The sequence below is a fragment of the Impatiens glandulifera genome, chromosome 3 (genome assembly GCF_907164915.1).
Source record: "Impatiens glandulifera chromosome 3, dImpGla2.1, whole genome shotgun sequence".
Classification (NCBI taxonomy): domain Eukaryota; kingdom Viridiplantae; phylum Streptophyta; class Magnoliopsida; order Ericales; family Balsaminaceae; genus Impatiens; species Impatiens glandulifera.
The window spans coordinates 3,211,900-3,231,019 of record NC_061864.1 but is presented as its reverse complement, the minus strand read 5'-3'; the positions used below and the strand labels follow the sequence as shown (position 1 = coordinate 3,231,019).

The window sequence follows — 19,120 nt, the reverse complement described above, 5'->3', positions numbered from 1 at the left end:
TTGTGAACTGTTATTATAGCACAAGATATTCCCTATTTGTTCAAAATGTGCACAGAATATATATATTATACACTTTGTCAAATAGATTCATTAACTCATTCATCCAAGAAAAGCATATAAAAAAGTAACAGGAAAGAACTGATGCCAAAGTTGTAGATTGTATTTAGAGGAAGGGATAAAGTCTCTCTTCAGACCTTTCTCATATTTTTAAAAGTTCACATTTTTATTAAGATATGTTTAAAATATAACAAATGTTTCATACAATAAACATAATAAATCGAGTTTATTGCATTATTATCTATTAATGATGAAAAAAAAAATTGAAACCTATATTTATCTTCAGTCCCCCCTTTTGGACAACTCTTTCTAGTATAAAATAAAGCTCCATCAAGGTATCAAGGTATTGCAGAAACAAGACTAACCATTTTGATTACACAAGCATTATAGTAGAGGAATTTCTCAAGCCACCTGAAAAAACCAATGAAGAATCCACAGTTGAGATTTACCTTACTAGTCGTGTTCATGCTCATGTTTAGTAGGAGAGGGCATTCGGAGGATCAATCCGGTGGTCCAGACACAAGCATACTCTGCATCAGCGATTGTGTCACTTGTCCAGTCATATGTTCATCGCCACCTTCGCCATCAGTAGCAAAATCACCACCACCCCAATTACTCCTTCCACCACCACCACAGCGGCGACTGCCACCACCACCACCGCCGCCAGTAGCATTAGAAGAACCACCAATAATATACCCAACACCCACTTCACCATTGGTGCCGCCACCAAAAGTTTTGGAGTCGCCTCCGCAGTCATACTATCATGCACCACCACCGAGGAAGACACCGCCGCCATCTCCACCACTTGCATGGACGTGGATCTTTCCTCCACCGCCACCTCAGACCAGAAGTAATAACTTCCCTTCTATTCAGGTTCCTAATGCAGGCCAAGGCAATAATCCTTCCAATCCTTACTATTATTACTTCAATGGATCAAATGCAGCCTCTTCTCTTCATTCTACATTCTTTACCAACCTGTTATTGGTAGTAGTTGCACTTTTAGCAGCTTCTTCCTGCTGGGAAAATGTTTAATGATTCAATCAGATTTATTAGATTGTACTAAACCATCTGTTATATACATTGTTCATAAATTCTATTTGACAATATATAAAGAATTGTTGGGCTGTACAAAAATAATCTGACCATGATCGGGAAAAACCAAGATAAGTTTTTGGATCCAGGTGTTTTGGAATGGAGCCATTATGAAAACATATGAATAAGCCAACAAAAGCAAGACCATTAAAAAATACATACTTCATTGTTATACCTTCTCCCTTCACCTCCCTCAAAAATCTTCAAGCATTGCAAACTTCTACATGCAAGTTGATTCTAAGAGCCAAGGACAATGCGGACAAAACACATGAAACTAGTTCAAGTGAAGTTCAAAAGCCCAGCTTCAAGTAGATTTGCACTCAATTCGTAATATTAAGAAGTCGATGGAATAGAGCTTGATGGTTTGTAGTTTCTCAACCATAGTTCATAAAGTCTGTAAGCCTTATCAAATTCTTTCAATATGCAATACTTCTTCATGAGTACTATAAAAGGAACGTGATCAATAGGTAACTTCAACTTCCTTAACCTGCCAAATAGTGTTTCTGCCTCCTCTATTTGGCCTCTTCCGCAGGAATTTTTAATAAGCTGAGTGTAAGTTATTGTATCAGGTTCATATCCTTCTCTGACCATTTCATCAAATAACCAAAGTGCAGAATTGATATCACCATAGTTAAGTGAAGCACCTAACAAAAGATTATAAGTGACTAAATCAGGATGAATGCCAGCTAAAAGCATACTACTTTTGAGTGAATAAGCCTCATCAATGTTCCCACTTTCTATATGTGCACGAATCAATGCATTATATGTAAAAGAATTTGGCAATACATCATAGGCCAACATTTCGTCTCTAACTAAAAGAGCGTTTTGTAAATCACCATATCTACCAAATCCATCAATAATCACATTCCAAATAAGAGGTTCTGGTAAAATGGAATCCTCAAGCATATTACGAAGAAAATTAAGAGCCATAGCTATATTGCCCTGAATACACAGCCCTTGAATAAGAATCTTATACGAGATATGATCATGAGACACACCCATTTTCAACATAGCGCTGAAAATATAACAAGCCTCGGCCATTTTCCCTTCCTTACAGAAGACGCTGATAAGAGTGTTGAAAGTGAAAATATCAGGTCGGAAACCACTTTTATACATTGCGGATAAGTATCTTAACGCTAGGCTTATATTACGATTCAAGCAGAATCCATTGATGATGACATTATATGAAACTACATCTAGTTGGGAAATAGCCTCAATATGAGCCATCGCCTGATTAATATCGCCCTTCTTGAAAAAACTATCAATAAGAATGGTTGAGGGGATCAAGTTCAAGCTTTCCTTTTCACATTTTTCATCCAATATCTTTTTAAGAATTCTCCTGGCATCATCTATAAAACCTGTCTTGCAAAGTGCGTTTATAACCATATTGAAGGTCACTCTACTGGGTGTAACACCCTTATTTCCCATTGTAGATAAGATATCGTTTACTCTATCAAAGTCATTTCTGAGACAATAACCTTTAATTAAAGTGTTATAGGTAACACAATTAGGGGCACAACCTCTCTCTAACATCTCTTCTAATAGCCATTCTGCCTTTTCTATGTTACCAGCTTTGCAAAACCCATTTAAGAGGTAATTATGTGTTAATATATCAGGAATAAGACCATTCTGAACCATTTTTCTCCAAAGATTTTGTGCTAACCCTGCATTTCCTTCCAAGCTCAACATCCTTATTTGGGCTGCCTGTTGATTATACTCGGATTTTGATGTAAGAAGTTTTGGGCATGTATCTGGCCACACGATACTTTCCCTAAAAGATTGCGAGAACTAGTCAATTTATATATAAACTGTTTGCTGTAAATCATCTACTGTTGTAACTTACCTCATTGATTTGAGTTTCTCCAAACTGTCTTTCAGCATTGAGTCCAGTAAGTTGAACACTGCAGAAGGATTTTCATTATCATTATCATTGTTGTTAGGGAGCCAACTCTTCATTTCTAGGCGACAGTCATCATCAATTGTCCGATCATTTGAGGCAGAAAGCCATGGATCATCTCGTCTACGCATCAACAGAACAAGTATTCAGTATGTCAGTAGTAGTAGTAGTAAGGATATATTGAAAGCTGACAACAATGTAATGTGCTACCTTCTATTAGACAGGTGACAATAATGTTGTACTAAGTCAAATTTGCTCCAGACGAACTCATTATACACCTGACGAACACGGTCCGTCATCGATTCAATGGTTTGGATTCCGGAGTAATAGAAACGAATGAAAAGTAGCGACTTTTCCATAGTCACTAATAGCTGAAACAAAGAAAGAAAAGGTAATTACGGCATGAAATGTAGCTCAAAAGAATTAGTATTTGATGGGTAACTTGCTTACAGTCTGCATCTTATCGATAAATTAATATCAGCTTCGGGAAAGACCCCTAGAGGTTAAACGCCGTCCTTCCGCCGTCGCGAGTGAGTTCAAAAAGCAAGATCTTCTTTATTCGTTCGTCGACGCCGCCTCATCTGCTTGAGGGTTTTGGAACCACAGGACAAATCAAATCTACCATTAAAAGGTCAAACCTAAACATGTAATTGAAAAGAAAAACAGAGACCCTAAACTTTGGATAAATATATAAAATAGATCCTTACATTATATGATAAAGAAGCTGCGGCGGATGCTGGCTGGAGAGAGAGAGAGACGGCAGTGAAAATGGAGCTATGATTATGGAAGAAGACGACCAGTGGAAGAGAGGCTTCGAATGGTTTTGGGTCTAGACCCAGGCCCATGATAGAATTGGTTTCCAATTGTGGACTTACTTTTTATTCTTGGTTTTTAAATAAAGGGTACAAACAAAAGCACAACAAAACTTGAGAAGCCCAAAATCCAGGTCTTGAGTTCCTCGGTGCAGTAAGTTCAAGAGGGGAGAGAGACGACGGCATAGCTAGATCTTCTTGAGCAACTATCAGTCCTCCTCCGCCTTAGGTTCAGGAGAGTGAGAGAGAGATAATGGAGTTACAGAATTCATCGTCTTCAAAGATACAAATATATTCTACTTCAAGCAGTGGGATTTCCCAATTTTGGATAGGTCTTATTCTTGGCCCTCATTTTTTGTAAATGCTTATAGGACAACAGCTACATATACTCTTTTCTTCTTTTGGTTTATCGTACATGATTTTGATTTGACAGACAAGTATGAAAGAGATGCCAAGAAATATTGGGATATATTCTATAAACATCATCAGGACAAAGTAAGTCATCTTCTTCGATTTATGTTAAACACTCTAAACTATGATGGTTTTCCTTTTTTAAAATCTAAGACCCAAATCTGATATATAGCATACACACACTAATTCTGTGTGATTTTGACTGGACCTCAATCATGGTTCTGTTAAAAAAGAGACCAGTTATGGACTGATACACATGATTTTCTTGTATCAGTTCTTTAAGGACAGACACTACTTGGACAAAGAATGGGGCGACTATTTTCCTGTGAGTTTCAATATGCATACTCCATTCCCTTTGTAACATGCTAAATATGATGATTAATTGTTCAGTCCTTAATTCTGCCACCTTGATCTTGAATTTTCAGGGGGATGGACAAAGAGTTATCTTGGAGGTAAATCTCCTGCCTTTTACCTTCTTATGTGACAACTCTGATGGATATGTACTTAAATTTGTTCTTCATAATGTTAAAACTCTGTTTGAAAAAAAATATGTGTAAGGTATTCTTGGTTAGTCATTTACTATTCTCCTCATTGTGGTAAAAGATGGACATAGGTGGTAAGAGTCTTAAACTAGAAGGCTTAGGTCTGATTTTCAAATCCCATTAATTGAAGTGGGGGTCATGACGGGGGGATGTTGTGCTAGCCTACTCCAAGGAAAAAAACCGTGGTCTATACAGAAACAAGAAGAGATAAAAAGAAAAAAAAAAATGATGAAAATGGTTTACAACAGAAATGATGTTCATCGGCTGTCATTGATTGCAAGAGTATTTATATGAATTTTTTGAGTTGTGTTTAAGTCATACTTCCCACCTGCTATTTCAATCTATTTACTAGTAAAGAATGGTCTAGGGCAACTTAAAAAATTGGTTTACTGTCTAGTAAAGAATGGTCCAGGTATATACAATAAATTTATTTTGTGCTTTGAACAGGTTGGGTGTGGAGCTGGCAACACCATCTTCCCTTTGATTGCTACATACCCAGATATATTCATTCATGCATGTGATTTCTCGACACGAGCAGTTAACCTGGTTAAGGTTTGTCTCTTTGTCATACCCAACTACAACAAACTATGTTTCAAGATTTAGTTTCCAAAATTTAAGAATAAACAGAAACTTGATGAGTTTTTAGAGGTTAACATTATTTTTATAACTGCTAGAAACCATAAAATCTGGAACATTTTTCATTTATGAAAGTATTATGGAACATTTGTTAGTTCAATCAGCTGATCCTGCAAACTTTCTGCACACATTTTTTTTACTTTTATGGTAAATGCAACTATCAAATTTATGTCATGCTAAGCCCAATATTGTTTTTTTAACTTCTGGATTTCATTTCTTATTGATTTTGAATGGTTGATATCATGAATAATCAAAATGTGGATGCTGTAATTTGCTAGGCACACAAGGACTTCAGTGAGGCCCGCGTAAATGCATTTGTGTGCGATCTGACAGCTGATGATTTGAGCCAGAATATTCCTCCTTCTTCCGTTGATGTTGTTACCATGGTACTTCAACAGAATATTGATATTTTTCCCCTTTTTTGGACCAGAGTTTATCTTAGATGAGTCTGCACAACTTCCCACAACCAAATGTGCTTTTAGTGCGAATTGAATTTGAGACCTTAGTCTCTTAGTGAGAATTACCCTGATATTAATCATTATGAGGCTGAAGTTATTTTTCTCTGAAGCTTCATTGAGTGTGTAGTTAAATTGTCCAAGACTTTTTTAGCATTCTTTTTGTGCATGATATCTGGTATTGACTAGCTGACTTGTTAAGCAGATATTTGTCTTGTCTGCAGTTTCCCCTGAGAAGATGCCTCTGGCAATCAAGAATATAAGCAAAGTTCTTAAGGTAAAGAGATGATAACGAAGTTACAAAATTCAGTTGATAAATGTATTAACTAAATGTCTAAATCTAATTCTTCATTCACAGCCAGGTGGTTGTTTGTTGTTCCGTGATTATGCTACAGGGGATCTTGCTCAGGTTAGATTCCCACAATAATTTTCTTTTGAGCTTTTGAGTGTATGTATATGCACTCTTAAGTAGGAATGAAGGATTTGAAGTCTAGGGTTATTTTGAAATAATCTGTTTTGTTTTTGTTTGGAAAATATCTTGTTCAATGAATAGTAAGATTATTTGGTAAATGACCAAAATGTTCTTTATTTAATATTTTTAAAAATTATAAAGAATCAATTAAGGATATTTTAGTTAATGATTCAACTAACCATTTCATGGCATGTTGTCTTGTTTAACATCTCGATGCTCCATATTCAGGAAAGGTTCATTTGTAAGGATCAAAAGCTCAGTGAAAACTTTTATGTGAGAGGGGATGGCACGGTAAGTTGGTCTAGATGAAATTCTCACAAGAATATCTACGAATTTTTCTGAACAAAAGTTGTTCTGTTTGTTTCTTGTGTTTTCCAGCGTGCATTCTATTTTTCCGAAGAGTTCCTTGCCAATTTATTTGAAGAAAATGGATTTGACATGAAAGAAAGTAATATATGTTGCAAACAAGTGGAGAATCGTTCAAGGGAGATTGTGATGAACCGGTAAACTATAATTTTTTACTGTAATTTTTAATTTTAAGGAGGTTACTGACAATATGTAATAATTTTCAGTCGTTGGATCCAAGCTGCATTCAGATTACGAGGTGCTAATACAAGACTGGAGGTTGATGCAGCCATTGGTGACGAAACTGTAATAGATATGTCAGAAGGTGTGGCTGCTGACATGTTTGGTATCTCAAATTCTAATGATGAGGTAAAAAACAATATGGTGATAAGTAGTTGTACAAATTTATTATTCTAAAATGATTATCCCTCTGATCAGATTATTGAGGTAAACCTAAAAGAGAGCAGGTTCAAGATAAAAGTCCTTCCGAAGGAGTTTCAGCACACATGTAAATCAACGGGACTAATGCTCTGGGAATCAGCACGGTTAATGGCATCCATCTTGGAACGAAATCCCTCCATCTGCGAGGGAAAAAGAGTCCTAGAACTGGGATGTGGTTGCGCTGGTATATGTTCCATGGTTGCTGTTAAATCTGCTAATCTTGTGGTTGCCACAGATGGAGATGAAAAGGCAATCTCCCTCCTGACAGATAACATTGAATTGAATTTGAATGATGAGTCAATCAACAAGAAACTGATGATAAAGAGGCTTGAATGGGGAAACTCGGACCAATTGCAAGCCTTGAAATTAGTTTTGAACGAGGACACGAGAGGTTTTGATGTTATACTGGGCACAGACGTGACTTATGTTGCAGAAGCAATATCGCCTTTGTTTTCTACTGCAAAGGAGCTGCTGATTTCAGGTGGAGACGGGCGTTCGTCGGCTTTGATTCTATGCCATGTGTTGCGTAGGGTTGACCAGCAATCGATCTTGTTGACTGCATCTCGGTTTGGGTTTCGGCTGGTTGATGATTGGCAGAGTGGAGTTGAGTCGTGTGCCGGTTCAGATGGGAGGAGGAGGAGTATTATTAGGAGCTGGTTTGGAGAAATCGATGATGATGATGATGCAGAAGATTTCATACCGAGCAAGGCTCTACATATTATGTACTTTGAGAGAGTGGCCAGTTGAAGTTGTTGTGTTTTGGTGTTATGTACACTAATAATATATTAAATTATGTTAAGTAATTTGTTGAACGGAGTATTTTTTTTTATTTATCATTATTAATGAATTTATTTGGAGATATTCTTATTCCTTAATAACAGTATAATTTATTTGAATTCAAATAGGTGAGGAAAAGTTAGAATATATATATATAATTCAAATTAAGACAGAAACAAATATGTTGTAGCCCATTAGATCGATCGATCCCGTGTCATTGACTAGCCATGCATAATGATACATTTTTTCATTGTTACGATGTAAGCGATGCTGGATCTCTGCTTAACAACATGAATAATAGATGGAATTAAACATAATTGAAGATGTTATGAATATGTAAAAGCAAATTAAACTGAAATAAAAATGTAATTAAATTATGTATTGGGGGGATATGACAGATAGAGGGTGAGCACGCAGAGCTTCAAGCATATGAATGAATGAATAATGCAAGAAAAGGCCATGTGTGCTCACTCTCTTCTGTCACCTCCCTAATTACTTACTTAATTAATTACCTGCCTTTCCTGTAAATTAATTATGAGCCATGCATGCATGAGAGATCACACAATTAATTATATAGCTAGATCGATGTTGATGATCATGAAGAGAGTTGAGACTTAATTATATATATATATAGGGATGATCAGGAATTAATACATTCATGCATGCAGGGAGGGTGGAGGGTATATATATATTTTTCATGATGATTGATGGGTAATATATAATAATTAAATCGGAATAAATCTGAGAGTTGATCTCTTTCGTGCTTTCATCAGTACCGCTAATACATTAAATATATATTATTTTACTTTGAAGAATTTCAATGAGTCATCATCATGATTATGCTTTCTTTTATTTATATGGAAGCTAGCTAGCTAGCTAGTTATTAGAATCTTTGTTTTTTTTTGCCTAGTTAGCATCAGCAGCAACTTTCCGGAAAGGTCGTCAAATTCATTGGTTCCTTCTCAGGCCTTGTTCTCTTTGGATTATTTAAAAAATCCAAACAAAATCAATTTTCTAATCAATCACTTCTAAACAATCACATCACTCATTTCATTAACCAAAATACTAAAACACCCTCTATTTTAAATTATTATTTTTTATTTTATTTTATTTATATATATCAATACCCTTTAAGTCATTTTACAAAAATAATCATCACTTTCTCAAAATCATCACCAATCATTATTATTATCTCCCTCTAATTTTTTTAAAAAACTCTAATCCGAACAAGCCCTTACCTTATATTTTACTTTAAGTAATTAACATGCAATAATACTACTACTACTTTTTTAACAAGCTAGTGAGTGTCCCATCCTAAATAATTCTCTAGCTTTAATTCTTCTCTATCCTTTTTTATCCTCATCCTCACACACCCAATTCCATTATTTGATGCATGCATTCTAGTTTGTCGTGTTTATAATAACTAAAATAGTTCATGTGTTAAAGAGTTAGTGCCTAGCTAAAAGACGCCGGTTATTACCAATGATCACAGGTTCGATCACGCTTTAGGTTGAAGTGAGGGTAACCACTAAGAATCATACTAACTTTCTAAATTTATAAACATATAACTATTTCATTACTCTCTAAAGCCATTCCAGTATCACCATATATATATACCTCTGGATAATGAAAATCCAAAACCAAAGTTATACAAAGACGAGCTCGATCCATTTCTTTCATTTTCTTATATGTACACGTACACCGTTACACGTACGTGCTAGAGTTTCATTAATAACTCGATCAAGCCAATATGGACTATATCCACTTTGGATGAAGTTGAGAGTTCTATCAATTAAAAGAATGACTAAAGGGACAAATATTGTTAAACTTGTAACCAGATCCAAATAAATTTTACATTATCAGTTTATTTTAATCTAAACAATATTAAGAATCTCAATTGATGCTAGTGTTTTATGGACCGCAAACACGGTTGTTTGTTAGTTAAGGATGTCAAAGATATAATGACAGATAACTTGGCAAATACATGCTTCACGATTTCATACGTCACATAGACTATATATTGAATTATATGTTGAATGATGCAAATTAACATGTAATTAATTTAATTTTGTCCCTAATTAATAATTATTCTAACGTCTAAAAGTAAATATGCTTTTCATCATGAATTGTATAATTAATTAAATACTAAATGACGTTGCCAAAATTAAAGTAAATATGCTTAAGCATTAATTATACATAATTAGATGGATTAATTAATGTCCCATTATGAAAGTCAAAGTGATTAACCAATCATCAGCTGGAATAATATCACTTAATTGTTATGTGATATCTCTACTATATACTATATCTATTAAAATTAATACTATTAGAGATTTTGATTGTTCGAGTTAAGGATATTTAATTCAAGATATGGTTTAACAAGAAAATAAAAATAAAAAGTTTCCGCTTTTAGAAGTGATCGTTAGTTTAAGAAATATAGACTTTCTCTTTTTGGAGTGGGTGATGACGTGGGTGCTTACACAAACACAGGTATAATGGCTAGCTATTGGATAACCCACTTGAACCATTGCCTGTCCTACCCACCTTTCAAACAATTTTTCCCAAACTACCCATCTTTTCATTCACATTCCCAAACTACCCATCTTTCTCTCTCTAAATCATTAATCAACCCATTAATTAACTCACTCTCTATCTTAACCCACTAATTAACTTCCCCTCTCTCTAAACTCATTAATTAACTTTATCTCTCTTTCAACTATTAATTAATATCCTCACTTTTAAACTATTAATTAATTCAATTGAAATATATTATATAAATATTAAAATAAAATAACACATATTTTTATTTTTATTTAAATCTATAAATATAATATATATAGTTCCAATTAAATATACTAAATTAAATAATTTAAATAGCTATTATAAAATAAAATAAAATAGAATACATTAAAATATATTACATAAACATTAAAATAAAATACATTACATCACAATAAAATACATAACATAAACATTACAATAAAATAAAATACATAATAAATATTAATCACGTTCAATATACAATAAAATGCATATTTTATCTTTATAATTCAATTTTATGATATCTACTCCATTTTCCACTAGAGCAAAAACCTCTATATAAATCCACATTATGTTTGTTACCACCCTTTCAATATCCATTTATGGTTCTGTATTGTGCAGTAACGATTTCGAAGACTCCTCTTTGTTCATTGTATGGAATAACCTTGTGTGATGATGTTTTTTTCTCAACAGTTTCAAATAATTCTCTTGACCTTTGACAATAAATTTGACCATTTTGAAGGTCATTAAACGTCGCAATTTCAAATATATAAAAAAATTGAATTATAAAGATAAAATATGCATTTTATTATTTTATTGTATATTGAACGTGATTAATATTTATTATGTATTTTATTTTATTGTAATGTTTATGTTATGTATTTTATTGTGATGTAATGTATTTTATTTTAATGTTTATGTAATATATTTTATTTCAAGTTCCCGTTTATGTAATGTATTCTATTTTATTTTAATTTATAATAGTTATTTAAATTATTTAATTTAGTGTATTTAATTTGAAATATATATTATATTTATAGATTTAAATAAAAATAAAACATATGTGTTATTTTATTTTAATATTTATATAATATATTTCAATTGAATTAATTAATAGTTTAAAAGTGAGGATATTAATTAATAGTTGAAAGAGAGAGAGAAAGGAGCTAATTAATAGGTTTAGAGAGAGAGAGAGTTAATTAGTGGGTTAAGATAGAGAGTGAGTTAATTAATAGGTTGATTAATGATTTAGAGAGAGAAAGGTGGGTAGTTTGGGAATGTGAATGAAAAGGTGGGTAGTTTGGGAAAAATTGTTTGAAAGGTGGGTAGGACAGGAAATGGTTCAACCCACTTGCTAACCTAGCTAGCTAATTGACCAATACTTATTTTATTTATATATTTGAGCATCTTCTCTAATGTACGTACAAATATTTATTCGATTTTTCAAAAAAAACATCATCCATAAATATTTGATATTGAGCTTTTTTTTATTATTTTATATTATCCCTTCATCTATTTTGTTTGTCTTCAATAACATTAATATTTAGTTCCTTAATACTTGGATTGTAGCGAGGAATTAAGTCCCCTTAATAACATTACATGAGATATTACGTACTATTTAGAGAAGGTGTATTACATCTTGAAATTGTTGTCTTTTATAAAAGAATAAATATCATATTATATTAAAATGTTGAAAAATATAAATAAACAATCCCACCAATGAAAGGTAAGAGAAAATTAATATAATAACTTTGAAAATAGGCAATTACATAGAAAAACGAAATAGAATTCATACAAAATTCATATATGATATATAGGTAAAATGAAAAAAAAAAAAAAAAAAACTACATATGTAATTCATATAAGTTGTTTCAAAAGACTTTTAAGGATAAAAGTTCAAGAGGTGTCGTGATTATCTTTTAAAAATATTTAACCTAATTAATTTGATTTGACTTGATTGAATTTAAAGATAATTGTAATCATATTCCAATTTTGTTTTGATTCGGTGTTTTGAAAAGAGTCTCATAACTCAACTGACGATAAAGCACAAATCCGTTTCAATCTTCGCACCACCCTTGTATCAAAATATTCTTTAGAATTAGCTGGGCCTAACAATAACTAAATAACCCATATCTTTTTTTTTGACATTATGGACCTTTGAATATGGGCTATCGGGCTGTATACAGGTACTTGTGTTCCCTCCTCCAGCTAGATACATTTGAAGCCCATTGATATATTCATAACTAATATTTAATTTAAATTATTTTGTATTAAATAAGATATAAATCTTTTAAAAATATTATTTATTATATATATATTTCATGTTAATTATTATTTTATTTTATATTATTTTAAAAAATACAAATAGTTACTAAATAAAGGAGTAAAGTCAGATTTTATAATTGGGAGAGAGAAGTCTGCATATCTCCTCCGCCGCTAGTTTCTTCCCCTTGGAATGCCATAATTAGAACAAAACCCTAATTAAACCAAAAATAGCCGAAATCACCCAATTTTATCTCCCATTCTCATCTCCATTCCAAGCTTTTGCCAATTTTTTTGTTTTCTTTTTCCAAAATATATTCATAATTTTCGAAGAAGACGAAGAGGACGTCTCTGCAATTGAATTGAAAGAAAAGGAGCAGTTTAATTAGAATTCGTCGTCATTAATTAATACATACAAACAAACAAACAAACACCATCCTCATCCTCGCTCGCTCGCCGCCGCGGTCATTGCAATGGTCGCTTTCTTATCCCTATGTTTATTCAGGAAAAAAATGGTCTCATCATCAACCAAACACAACCACAATCACAGCCAAGATGAAAACACTAAAAAACCTAAAGACCGATTCGCGAAGGCGGCGGGGGCAAGAGAAACAGAGCAATCAATTAATTATGATGACAATGATGAAGAGGAGGAAGAGGAGGAAGCACAGAAGAAGAAGAAGAAGACAATACCATTGCCGCCAGGAATAACATCAGCGGATACAGGTCCTCCTCCTCCGCCGAATTACCGGAAATTGAGGACGAAATCCATGGCGGCAATGTCGTCGTCGTCTTCTTCGTCGTCGTCAAAGAAGCAACTGTTCATGAGCCTGAGCATGAAAGTGATGCATGGAGCCGGTAAGAAAGGGAAAGTGTTGAAGCACGAAGATTCAATTTGGAAGAAGACGATAATACTGGGAGAGAGATGTAGGGTTCCAGACGAAGAAGACGACGCCGTTTGCTACGACGAGAATGGAAACAGAATATCTACCTATCATCCAAGGCTATCCTCTTCCGTTCCTGTTTCCCGCCAAAATTCATTTATTGATGAAGACGCAATCCCTAAACAACCCCCACACCACCACCACCGCCGCTAGGGCAACTGCTCCGTCTCCTCCTCCTCCGCCAACTGAAAGGGATAAAACTGTATTTTGCTCTCTGTAATTTTACTCTCTATATATAATCAATCTCTTTATACTCTTTCCATATTATTCTTAAAATTAAAATATGAAAAAAATAAAATAAACTCACGTAGAACTAATTCATATCATATAACACATATATATTATCAGCTCATTTAGCCTAGTTATAAATTAGTTAATGTTTAATTAAATCTAAATAAATAAATTAGATCATTAATTCAAAAGTACATTCAATTATCCTTAACAAAATTAATTGTTGTCCAAACCATTCTAGATATTCATTCTCCTCGTGGTACCACTATAATAAAGCTCAATCATAACTTCAAATTTACAATTCCCAAGCTCTCCTAATTATTCTGAGCACAGAAATCTTACCAACATTCTAAAATTGAGTCTGTACACTCAGTGAAACTACAAGTATAGTTTATCATCGGCGCCCGACTGTGAATCCTAACCGAAGGCTTCATTATACACCACTTATTATCTAGATGGTCGGACGATGGTGCGTCCAAAGAACGAGACATTGAGACCTTGGTCTTAAATGTATGTTTAGATTTTAGGTTGAAAAGTCATTAAAATAAAATAAAATAAAAGTTAGCTAGAGATTGAAGGGATAAATGAGCCATTTTTTTTAATTTATAATAATTACGTGTACAAATACAAATAGTATCACATAATATATATTATAATGATATTAAGTTTAATTATTTTTTTAAAAAAAATCTATAATAATAATATTAAGATTAATCTAAAAATATATATATTTTTACAAATATATAAATTTCTCAATCAAGATACATATGAAATTATTATTTTTTGACTATTGATTAATTGTGACATAGAACGTATATAAGAGCATTTCATTCTAATAAAGTCAATATTGTATTACATTTCCAAATTCAAAAGATGTAAATATTAAATTAATTAATAGTACAGTTGCTATTTAGCTTTGTTTAAAAAATATATATAATTAATAATAATTTTCTTAAATATCATCATCTTCATCTTGAACTCTGGTTTGAGGCATACTAGATCTTCTTCTGGCAAATCAACACCTTCTCTTTCCCAGCACCGCCGTTTTCAGTATCTTCTTTCCGGCAACCCCATCGCATCCCCTTCGCCAATATCGCAATCGCGTCCACGTAGTTGTTCGATTCCCTCATTATCGCGTACCCGTTCGGCCTCAAAATCCTATCCATCTCCAGCAACACGTACTTCATCTCACATCTGCCAATCATTTATTGTCAAATTCAATTCTCAATTTTCGACCCAAAACGAAATTGTTACCTGTGATTCTCCGCCGTAAAGAGGCCGTCGAGGTGAAGAAGATCGTATGTTCGAGGATAAGTAGAGAATGCCTCACACCTACATGTATTAAGATAAGATCAGATTCAACTACTGGAAATGAATATATGTTGTTTACCAATTACCAGTCGTGGTAAGTTCCGATCAGTCCTCTGTCATAGACAACCGCGAGCGTGTTTTCCGCATACGAAGAAACCACGTTCATAACCCATATAGGAGCATCTATCAAAGCGGCAGCCAAACCTCCATATACAGTGTTCATATCCATCACGTTTCTAATCTTATCCGATCCAAGCGCCGGGACCAGCTTCTTATAATGCTTCGCCTTCTTCTTCCACTTACTCTCGTCCTGCTTCAACGCTCCCTCGTTTCCGCCGCGAACGGCACCGACATGGAGGCGTTGCGGCCACTTGGGAATCGACTTTAACGCGAGTTTCTTCAGGTTAGGATCTGGGACAACGACGCAATGTCGGAGCGGGGTGTACCATCCCGCGTCCGGTTCGATGCTGTCGTCGCAGGCGGGCGGGTAGGCTTCCGGTTCAGATAGCTTCGAGTAGCAATTGTTGCCGTCTTTAGTTTTCTGCCAGACTGCAATATCATCCTTCTTGTTGTACAGCTTGAAGCACATTGATGTTAGTAGATCTTGAAGCTTGTCGAAATCTGACTTCTGCGCTTCGATTGTCGTGTTCCATCCTCTCCAACGATTCTCGTAGTTGATCGGAGGTCCGGACAGAACCCAGAATCCTCCCGGTCGAAGTATGCGATGTATTTCTTGAAGATAAACCCCACCTATATACAGAAAATAGATTTCAAAATTAATTATGATTTCTTCTTCTTCTTCATATTCTAGAAACTGGTTCAAATTTGAAATTACCGAATTCAGTCCAGGGGATGAGACATCTGGAGCAGTGAGCCATGTCAAACGAATTAGACGGGAAAGGAAGTCTCTGAGTTGAGATAATGCCGAGAATTGCAGGAATTCCGCGTTCTAGAGCAAATTGAACTTGAGCTTCGTGATTATCTCTAGGCGCAAGTGAAAGAGTCAAAATACCACGTCCAAGTAAATCACCTCCCCAACTAGCAACACCACAGCCGGTATCAATGGCGGTTCTAACTGTACCGTCTTTCATTTCTGGGATGAGAGCTTCCATCGAATCAACGTACTTACTGACGCCATTAGGAAACATAGTTCCTCCGCCAGGGAAGAGGAACCTCTCCCCTTCTTTTCTTAGCCAATTCTGATTTGATTTAACTTTGTTGATCCAATTGTAGGGCACATTCCGATACCAGCATTGATTCTTGCTCTGCGGCCACTTGATCGGAACCTTGTAACCCTTTGGAGGTGGAACCAAGCATTCTTTCCTGTCAAAGGCAGGCGGACAATGTCGTTCCATGAACGTCAACCGATGCAATCCGTACTTCCTCCATCTCTGTAAATAAATTGATCAATCAGCATTCATATTATTATAACTAATAAGCAAGAAGGATAATTAAAATACCTTTGGATCTGTACAGGGAGTATAGTCTTGATAATCAATGGAACATTGAGGGAAGGAAATTGGTTTAATCTTCTGTACAGAGGTGATAGCAATGGCTGCTGCTTTCTTTGGAGAATCATCAAACAGTCTGTGCGTGTTGTTGTTGTTGTTGTTCTTGTTATAAGAACAAAAATTGCCTCCAAGATAGAAGGAGAAGCTGCATAGAACGATGAACACGATCGACATTGGAAATAGTCTGGATCTTTTATCTGGGTGAATGATTGGTTTTTCATCATCATCTTTGTGTTTCATGATGAATAATAATAATAGTACCTTAATTACCTGCAGAGACAGGGACACAAACAAACAAACAAACAAACTATGAATACAATCAGTTATTCGAGCAGATTACTATGAGATCTTGCTTTACAATGAATGAAGAAGAAGAAGATGAATAATTGATGATGAGCCATTTTCATAGTAGCTAAATATGGGAGTATAGATGTGTACGTACCCCGTCGGTTGTTGGTGCTTTGGATAAAAGAGTATATAGATCCAAAACAACAACCTTAAACAGCAGTTACCATTTATCCTCGGTTCCAACTAGCTGCTGGCCTTCAGACAAATGAACTCTTTCTTTTTTTTTCTTCTGTCTGGTTTCTCTATTTGTGTGTGTGTGTGTGTGTGTGTGAGGTTGAAGAAATAGTGGGGGGAGGAAGAAGAAAGAAGAAGAAGTAGGTCTCACAGATATATAATAATGGCACTCTCTTTCTGCCTGCCTGCTCCATAAATAAATGAACTCAAATTACTCTATTAAACTATTTACTGGTAGGTAACTCATGGTAGATAGAATTTTCTTTCTGTGTACACGCCTTAAGTGTTAGTCAAACAAGCCTCATCGTTTGATTTTTTTTTTTTTTTTTTTTTTTTTTTTGAGAACTCAGATTAAAGTGATTCAAATTTCGATTAAATTTATAAGTTAGAATATTACTTATATTCACTTTTATTATAAGTAGAATCAAACTATGATTATTACTTATTAGGGTGAATAGTTAGTAAATTTAAATGTTAAATGAATCTCTAGTGTTTTATTCTGGTTGTATGAGTGAATATTAATAAATAAATAAGATATTAAAATTGCCGACCACCGACAAGAATAAATACAAGACCCCTTTCCCTCATCACATGCCATGTTGCTGGCAATCATCGTTATACATATGTCCATGTACACATGTACTGTGCTCACTGGCCACTGCCACTCTTCACACTTTTCTTTATTTTTTTAACTTTTAATTATCATATATTAAGTGTTTTATACTTTCTTTATTAATATATATTTGTGCTTAAAGTAACATGGTTTTATATCATGTATTCCTTTGGAAATTCATTTTGAAATAATAAAAATGTTTTTTTCTCCTCAAGCTAGCATTATTTATTTTTATCTATACTCACTAAAACCCTTGATCTTTTAAATAAGTTTTTCTATAATTGTGTGTTTTTAAAACACTGTGAGAGTACATTGATTAGGCTGTACTTTTCTGATCCAAAGAGAATAGCACAATTGTGTGTTTTTAAGTAATTGACTAGTTTGATGTAATGGTTTTCAGAATTTTTATTTTAAAATATAATCATTTTCTTATTCATATTTAATTATATAAAATTTATTTTTTTTTTTAAAAAGAATATAATTTGACTTTTAATCTTTAATTTTTTTTTTAATTTATCAAATATAACTTTTAATTTTTTTTCCTAAACTAACCCTAATAACCAAAGATCAAATACCTTATAAAATCAATATTGATATTAATTTGATTACAAGATATTATTTTTTCATAAAATATCATGACAATCCTAGAAAAAAGTTTATTTTAATTTAAAATTAAAATTGATATGTAATAGCAGAAAATATTATTTTGAATTTTAATATGAGAATTTATTTCATTAAAAATTTAAAAGAGAATTCAAGACAAAATAAATAATACTAATATAAAATAATAAACCCCAATTAATATACAGATTGGTGCATTGCAATTTGCAACACACCTTCAAAAGGGATTTATTATTATTTATTTTTGTGTGGAGGCTAATTAATATCCAGCTAATTAAAACAAAATGTCGTTTTCTCCTTTATTTACTATCTTTATCTTTTGTTTTAATAATCAGTGACAGCCTTTTAAACTTTTTACGTCTTTAAATTCAGGTTTTAAATGATCAGTTTTCTTAATTTAATTTTTTTTTTAAATCAATGTTTGTTTTATACTATCTTTATGAACTAGAATCAAATATATATGGTTAAATTCATGTAAATAATTATTTTTTTAACAAAAAAATATTAATATATATATATATATATATATATATATTATCAAGACAATTAATCACTCTATCACATCTTATATTTACTATTAGTCTAGTATGAATTTAATTGGTGTATATTAATTTTATTCAATAACAA

General features: G+C 33.3%; 4 protein-coding genes across 7 annotated transcripts; 2 read left to right on the top strand and 2 right to left on the bottom strand.

The window, feature by feature from the left end:
• Positions 1 to 139: 139 nt before the first annotated feature.
• Positions 140 to 3,882, bottom strand: LOC124928903 (pentatricopeptide repeat-containing protein At5g24830). 4 transcript variants are annotated; one of them, XM_047469154.1, is made up of 6 exons: positions 3,754 to 3,882; positions 3,497 to 3,627; positions 3,257 to 3,417; positions 2,993 to 3,169; positions 1,312 to 2,920; positions 140 to 1,073 (listed from the first exon to the last, which is right to left on the bottom strand). In XM_047469154.1, exons 2-5 carry the CDS (start codon positions 3,503 to 3,505, stop codon positions 1,483 to 1,485), a joined length of 1,785 nt encoding a protein of 594 aa, XP_047325110.1. In that variant the 5' UTR covers positions 3,506 to 3,627; positions 3,754 to 3,882; the 3' UTR covers positions 140 to 1,073; positions 1,312 to 1,482. The 4 variants fall into 4 exon arrangements, with proteins under 4 accessions (XP_047325110.1, XP_047325111.1, XP_047325109.1 ...); XM_047469155.1 differs by having other exon boundaries at positions 140 to 1,070; XM_047469153.1 differs by having other exon boundaries at positions 1,325 to 2,920.
• Positions 481 to 1,146, top strand: LOC124928905 (leucine-rich repeat extensin-like protein 1). Its single transcript, XM_047469157.1, has one exon. It carries the CDS (start codon positions 481 to 483, stop codon positions 1,087 to 1,089), a length of 609 nt encoding a protein of 202 aa, XP_047325113.1. The 3' UTR covers positions 1,090 to 1,146.
• LOC124928904 lies at positions 3,867 to 8,027 on the top strand. Its single transcript, XM_047469156.1, has 12 exons — positions 3,867 to 4,190; positions 4,292 to 4,353; positions 4,544 to 4,594; positions 4,695 to 4,721; positions 5,259 to 5,363; positions 5,726 to 5,833; positions 6,108 to 6,179; positions 6,261 to 6,311; positions 6,603 to 6,665; positions 6,753 to 6,877; positions 6,947 to 7,088; positions 7,158 to 8,027. Exons 1-12 carry the CDS (start codon positions 4,112 to 4,114, stop codon positions 7,905 to 7,907), a joined length of 1,635 nt encoding a protein of 544 aa, XP_047325112.1. The 5' UTR covers positions 3,867 to 4,111; the 3' UTR covers positions 7,908 to 8,027.
• A 6,701-nt stretch (positions 8,028 to 14,728) lies between these two features.
• Positions 14,729 to 17,400, bottom strand: LOC124929415 (probable methyltransferase PMT21). Its single transcript, XM_047469770.1, has 6 exons — positions 17,180 to 17,400; positions 16,687 to 17,007; positions 16,062 to 16,617; positions 15,313 to 15,976; positions 15,170 to 15,247; positions 14,729 to 15,109 (listed from the first exon to the last, which is right to left on the bottom strand). Exons 2-6 carry the CDS (start codon positions 16,975 to 16,977, stop codon positions 14,911 to 14,913), a joined length of 1,788 nt encoding a protein of 595 aa, XP_047325726.1. The 5' UTR covers positions 16,978 to 17,007; positions 17,180 to 17,400; the 3' UTR covers positions 14,729 to 14,910.
• Between the last annotated feature and the right edge of the window lie 1,720 nt (positions 17,401 to 19,120).

Bases quoted from the DNA above. Each gene is read 5' to 3' on its own strand.
- LOC124929415 (XM_047469770.1), bottom strand. From the start codon at position 16,977: ATGAAACACAAAGATGATGATGAAAAACCAATCATTCACCCAGATAAA. The intron at 15,248-15,312 runs GTAATTGGTAAA...TAATACATGTAG, and splicing joins ATCGGAACTTACCACGACTG to GTGTGAGGCATTCTCTACTT. The intron at 15,110-15,169 runs GTAACAATTTCG...AATGATTGGCAG, and splicing joins TTTACGGCGGAGAATCACAG to ATGTGAGATGAAGTACGTGT.
- LOC124928904 (XM_047469156.1), top strand. From the start codon at position 4,112: ATGGAGTTACAGAATTCATCGTCTTCAAAGATACAAATATATTCTACT. The intron at 6,180-6,260 runs GTAAAGAGATGA...CTTCATTCACAG, and splicing joins ATATAAGCAAAGTTCTTAAG to CCAGGTGGTTGTTTGTTGTT. The intron at 6,666-6,752 runs GTAAGTTGGTCT...TGTGTTTTCCAG, and splicing joins ATGTGAGAGGGGATGGCACG to CGTGCATTCTATTTTTCCGA.
- LOC124928903 (XM_047469154.1), bottom strand. The intron at 3,170-3,256 runs GTAGCACATTAC...GTTGATGCGTAG, and splicing joins TGTCACCTGTCTAATAGAAG to ACGAGATGATCCATGGCTTT. The intron at 2,921-2,992 runs GTAAGTTACAAC...GCAATCTTTTAG, and splicing joins GAGAAACTCAAATCAATGAG to GGAAAGTATCGTGTGGCCAG.
- LOC124928905 (XM_047469157.1), top strand. From the start codon at position 481: ATGAAGAATCCACAGTTGAGATTTACCTTACTAGTCGTGTTCATGCTC.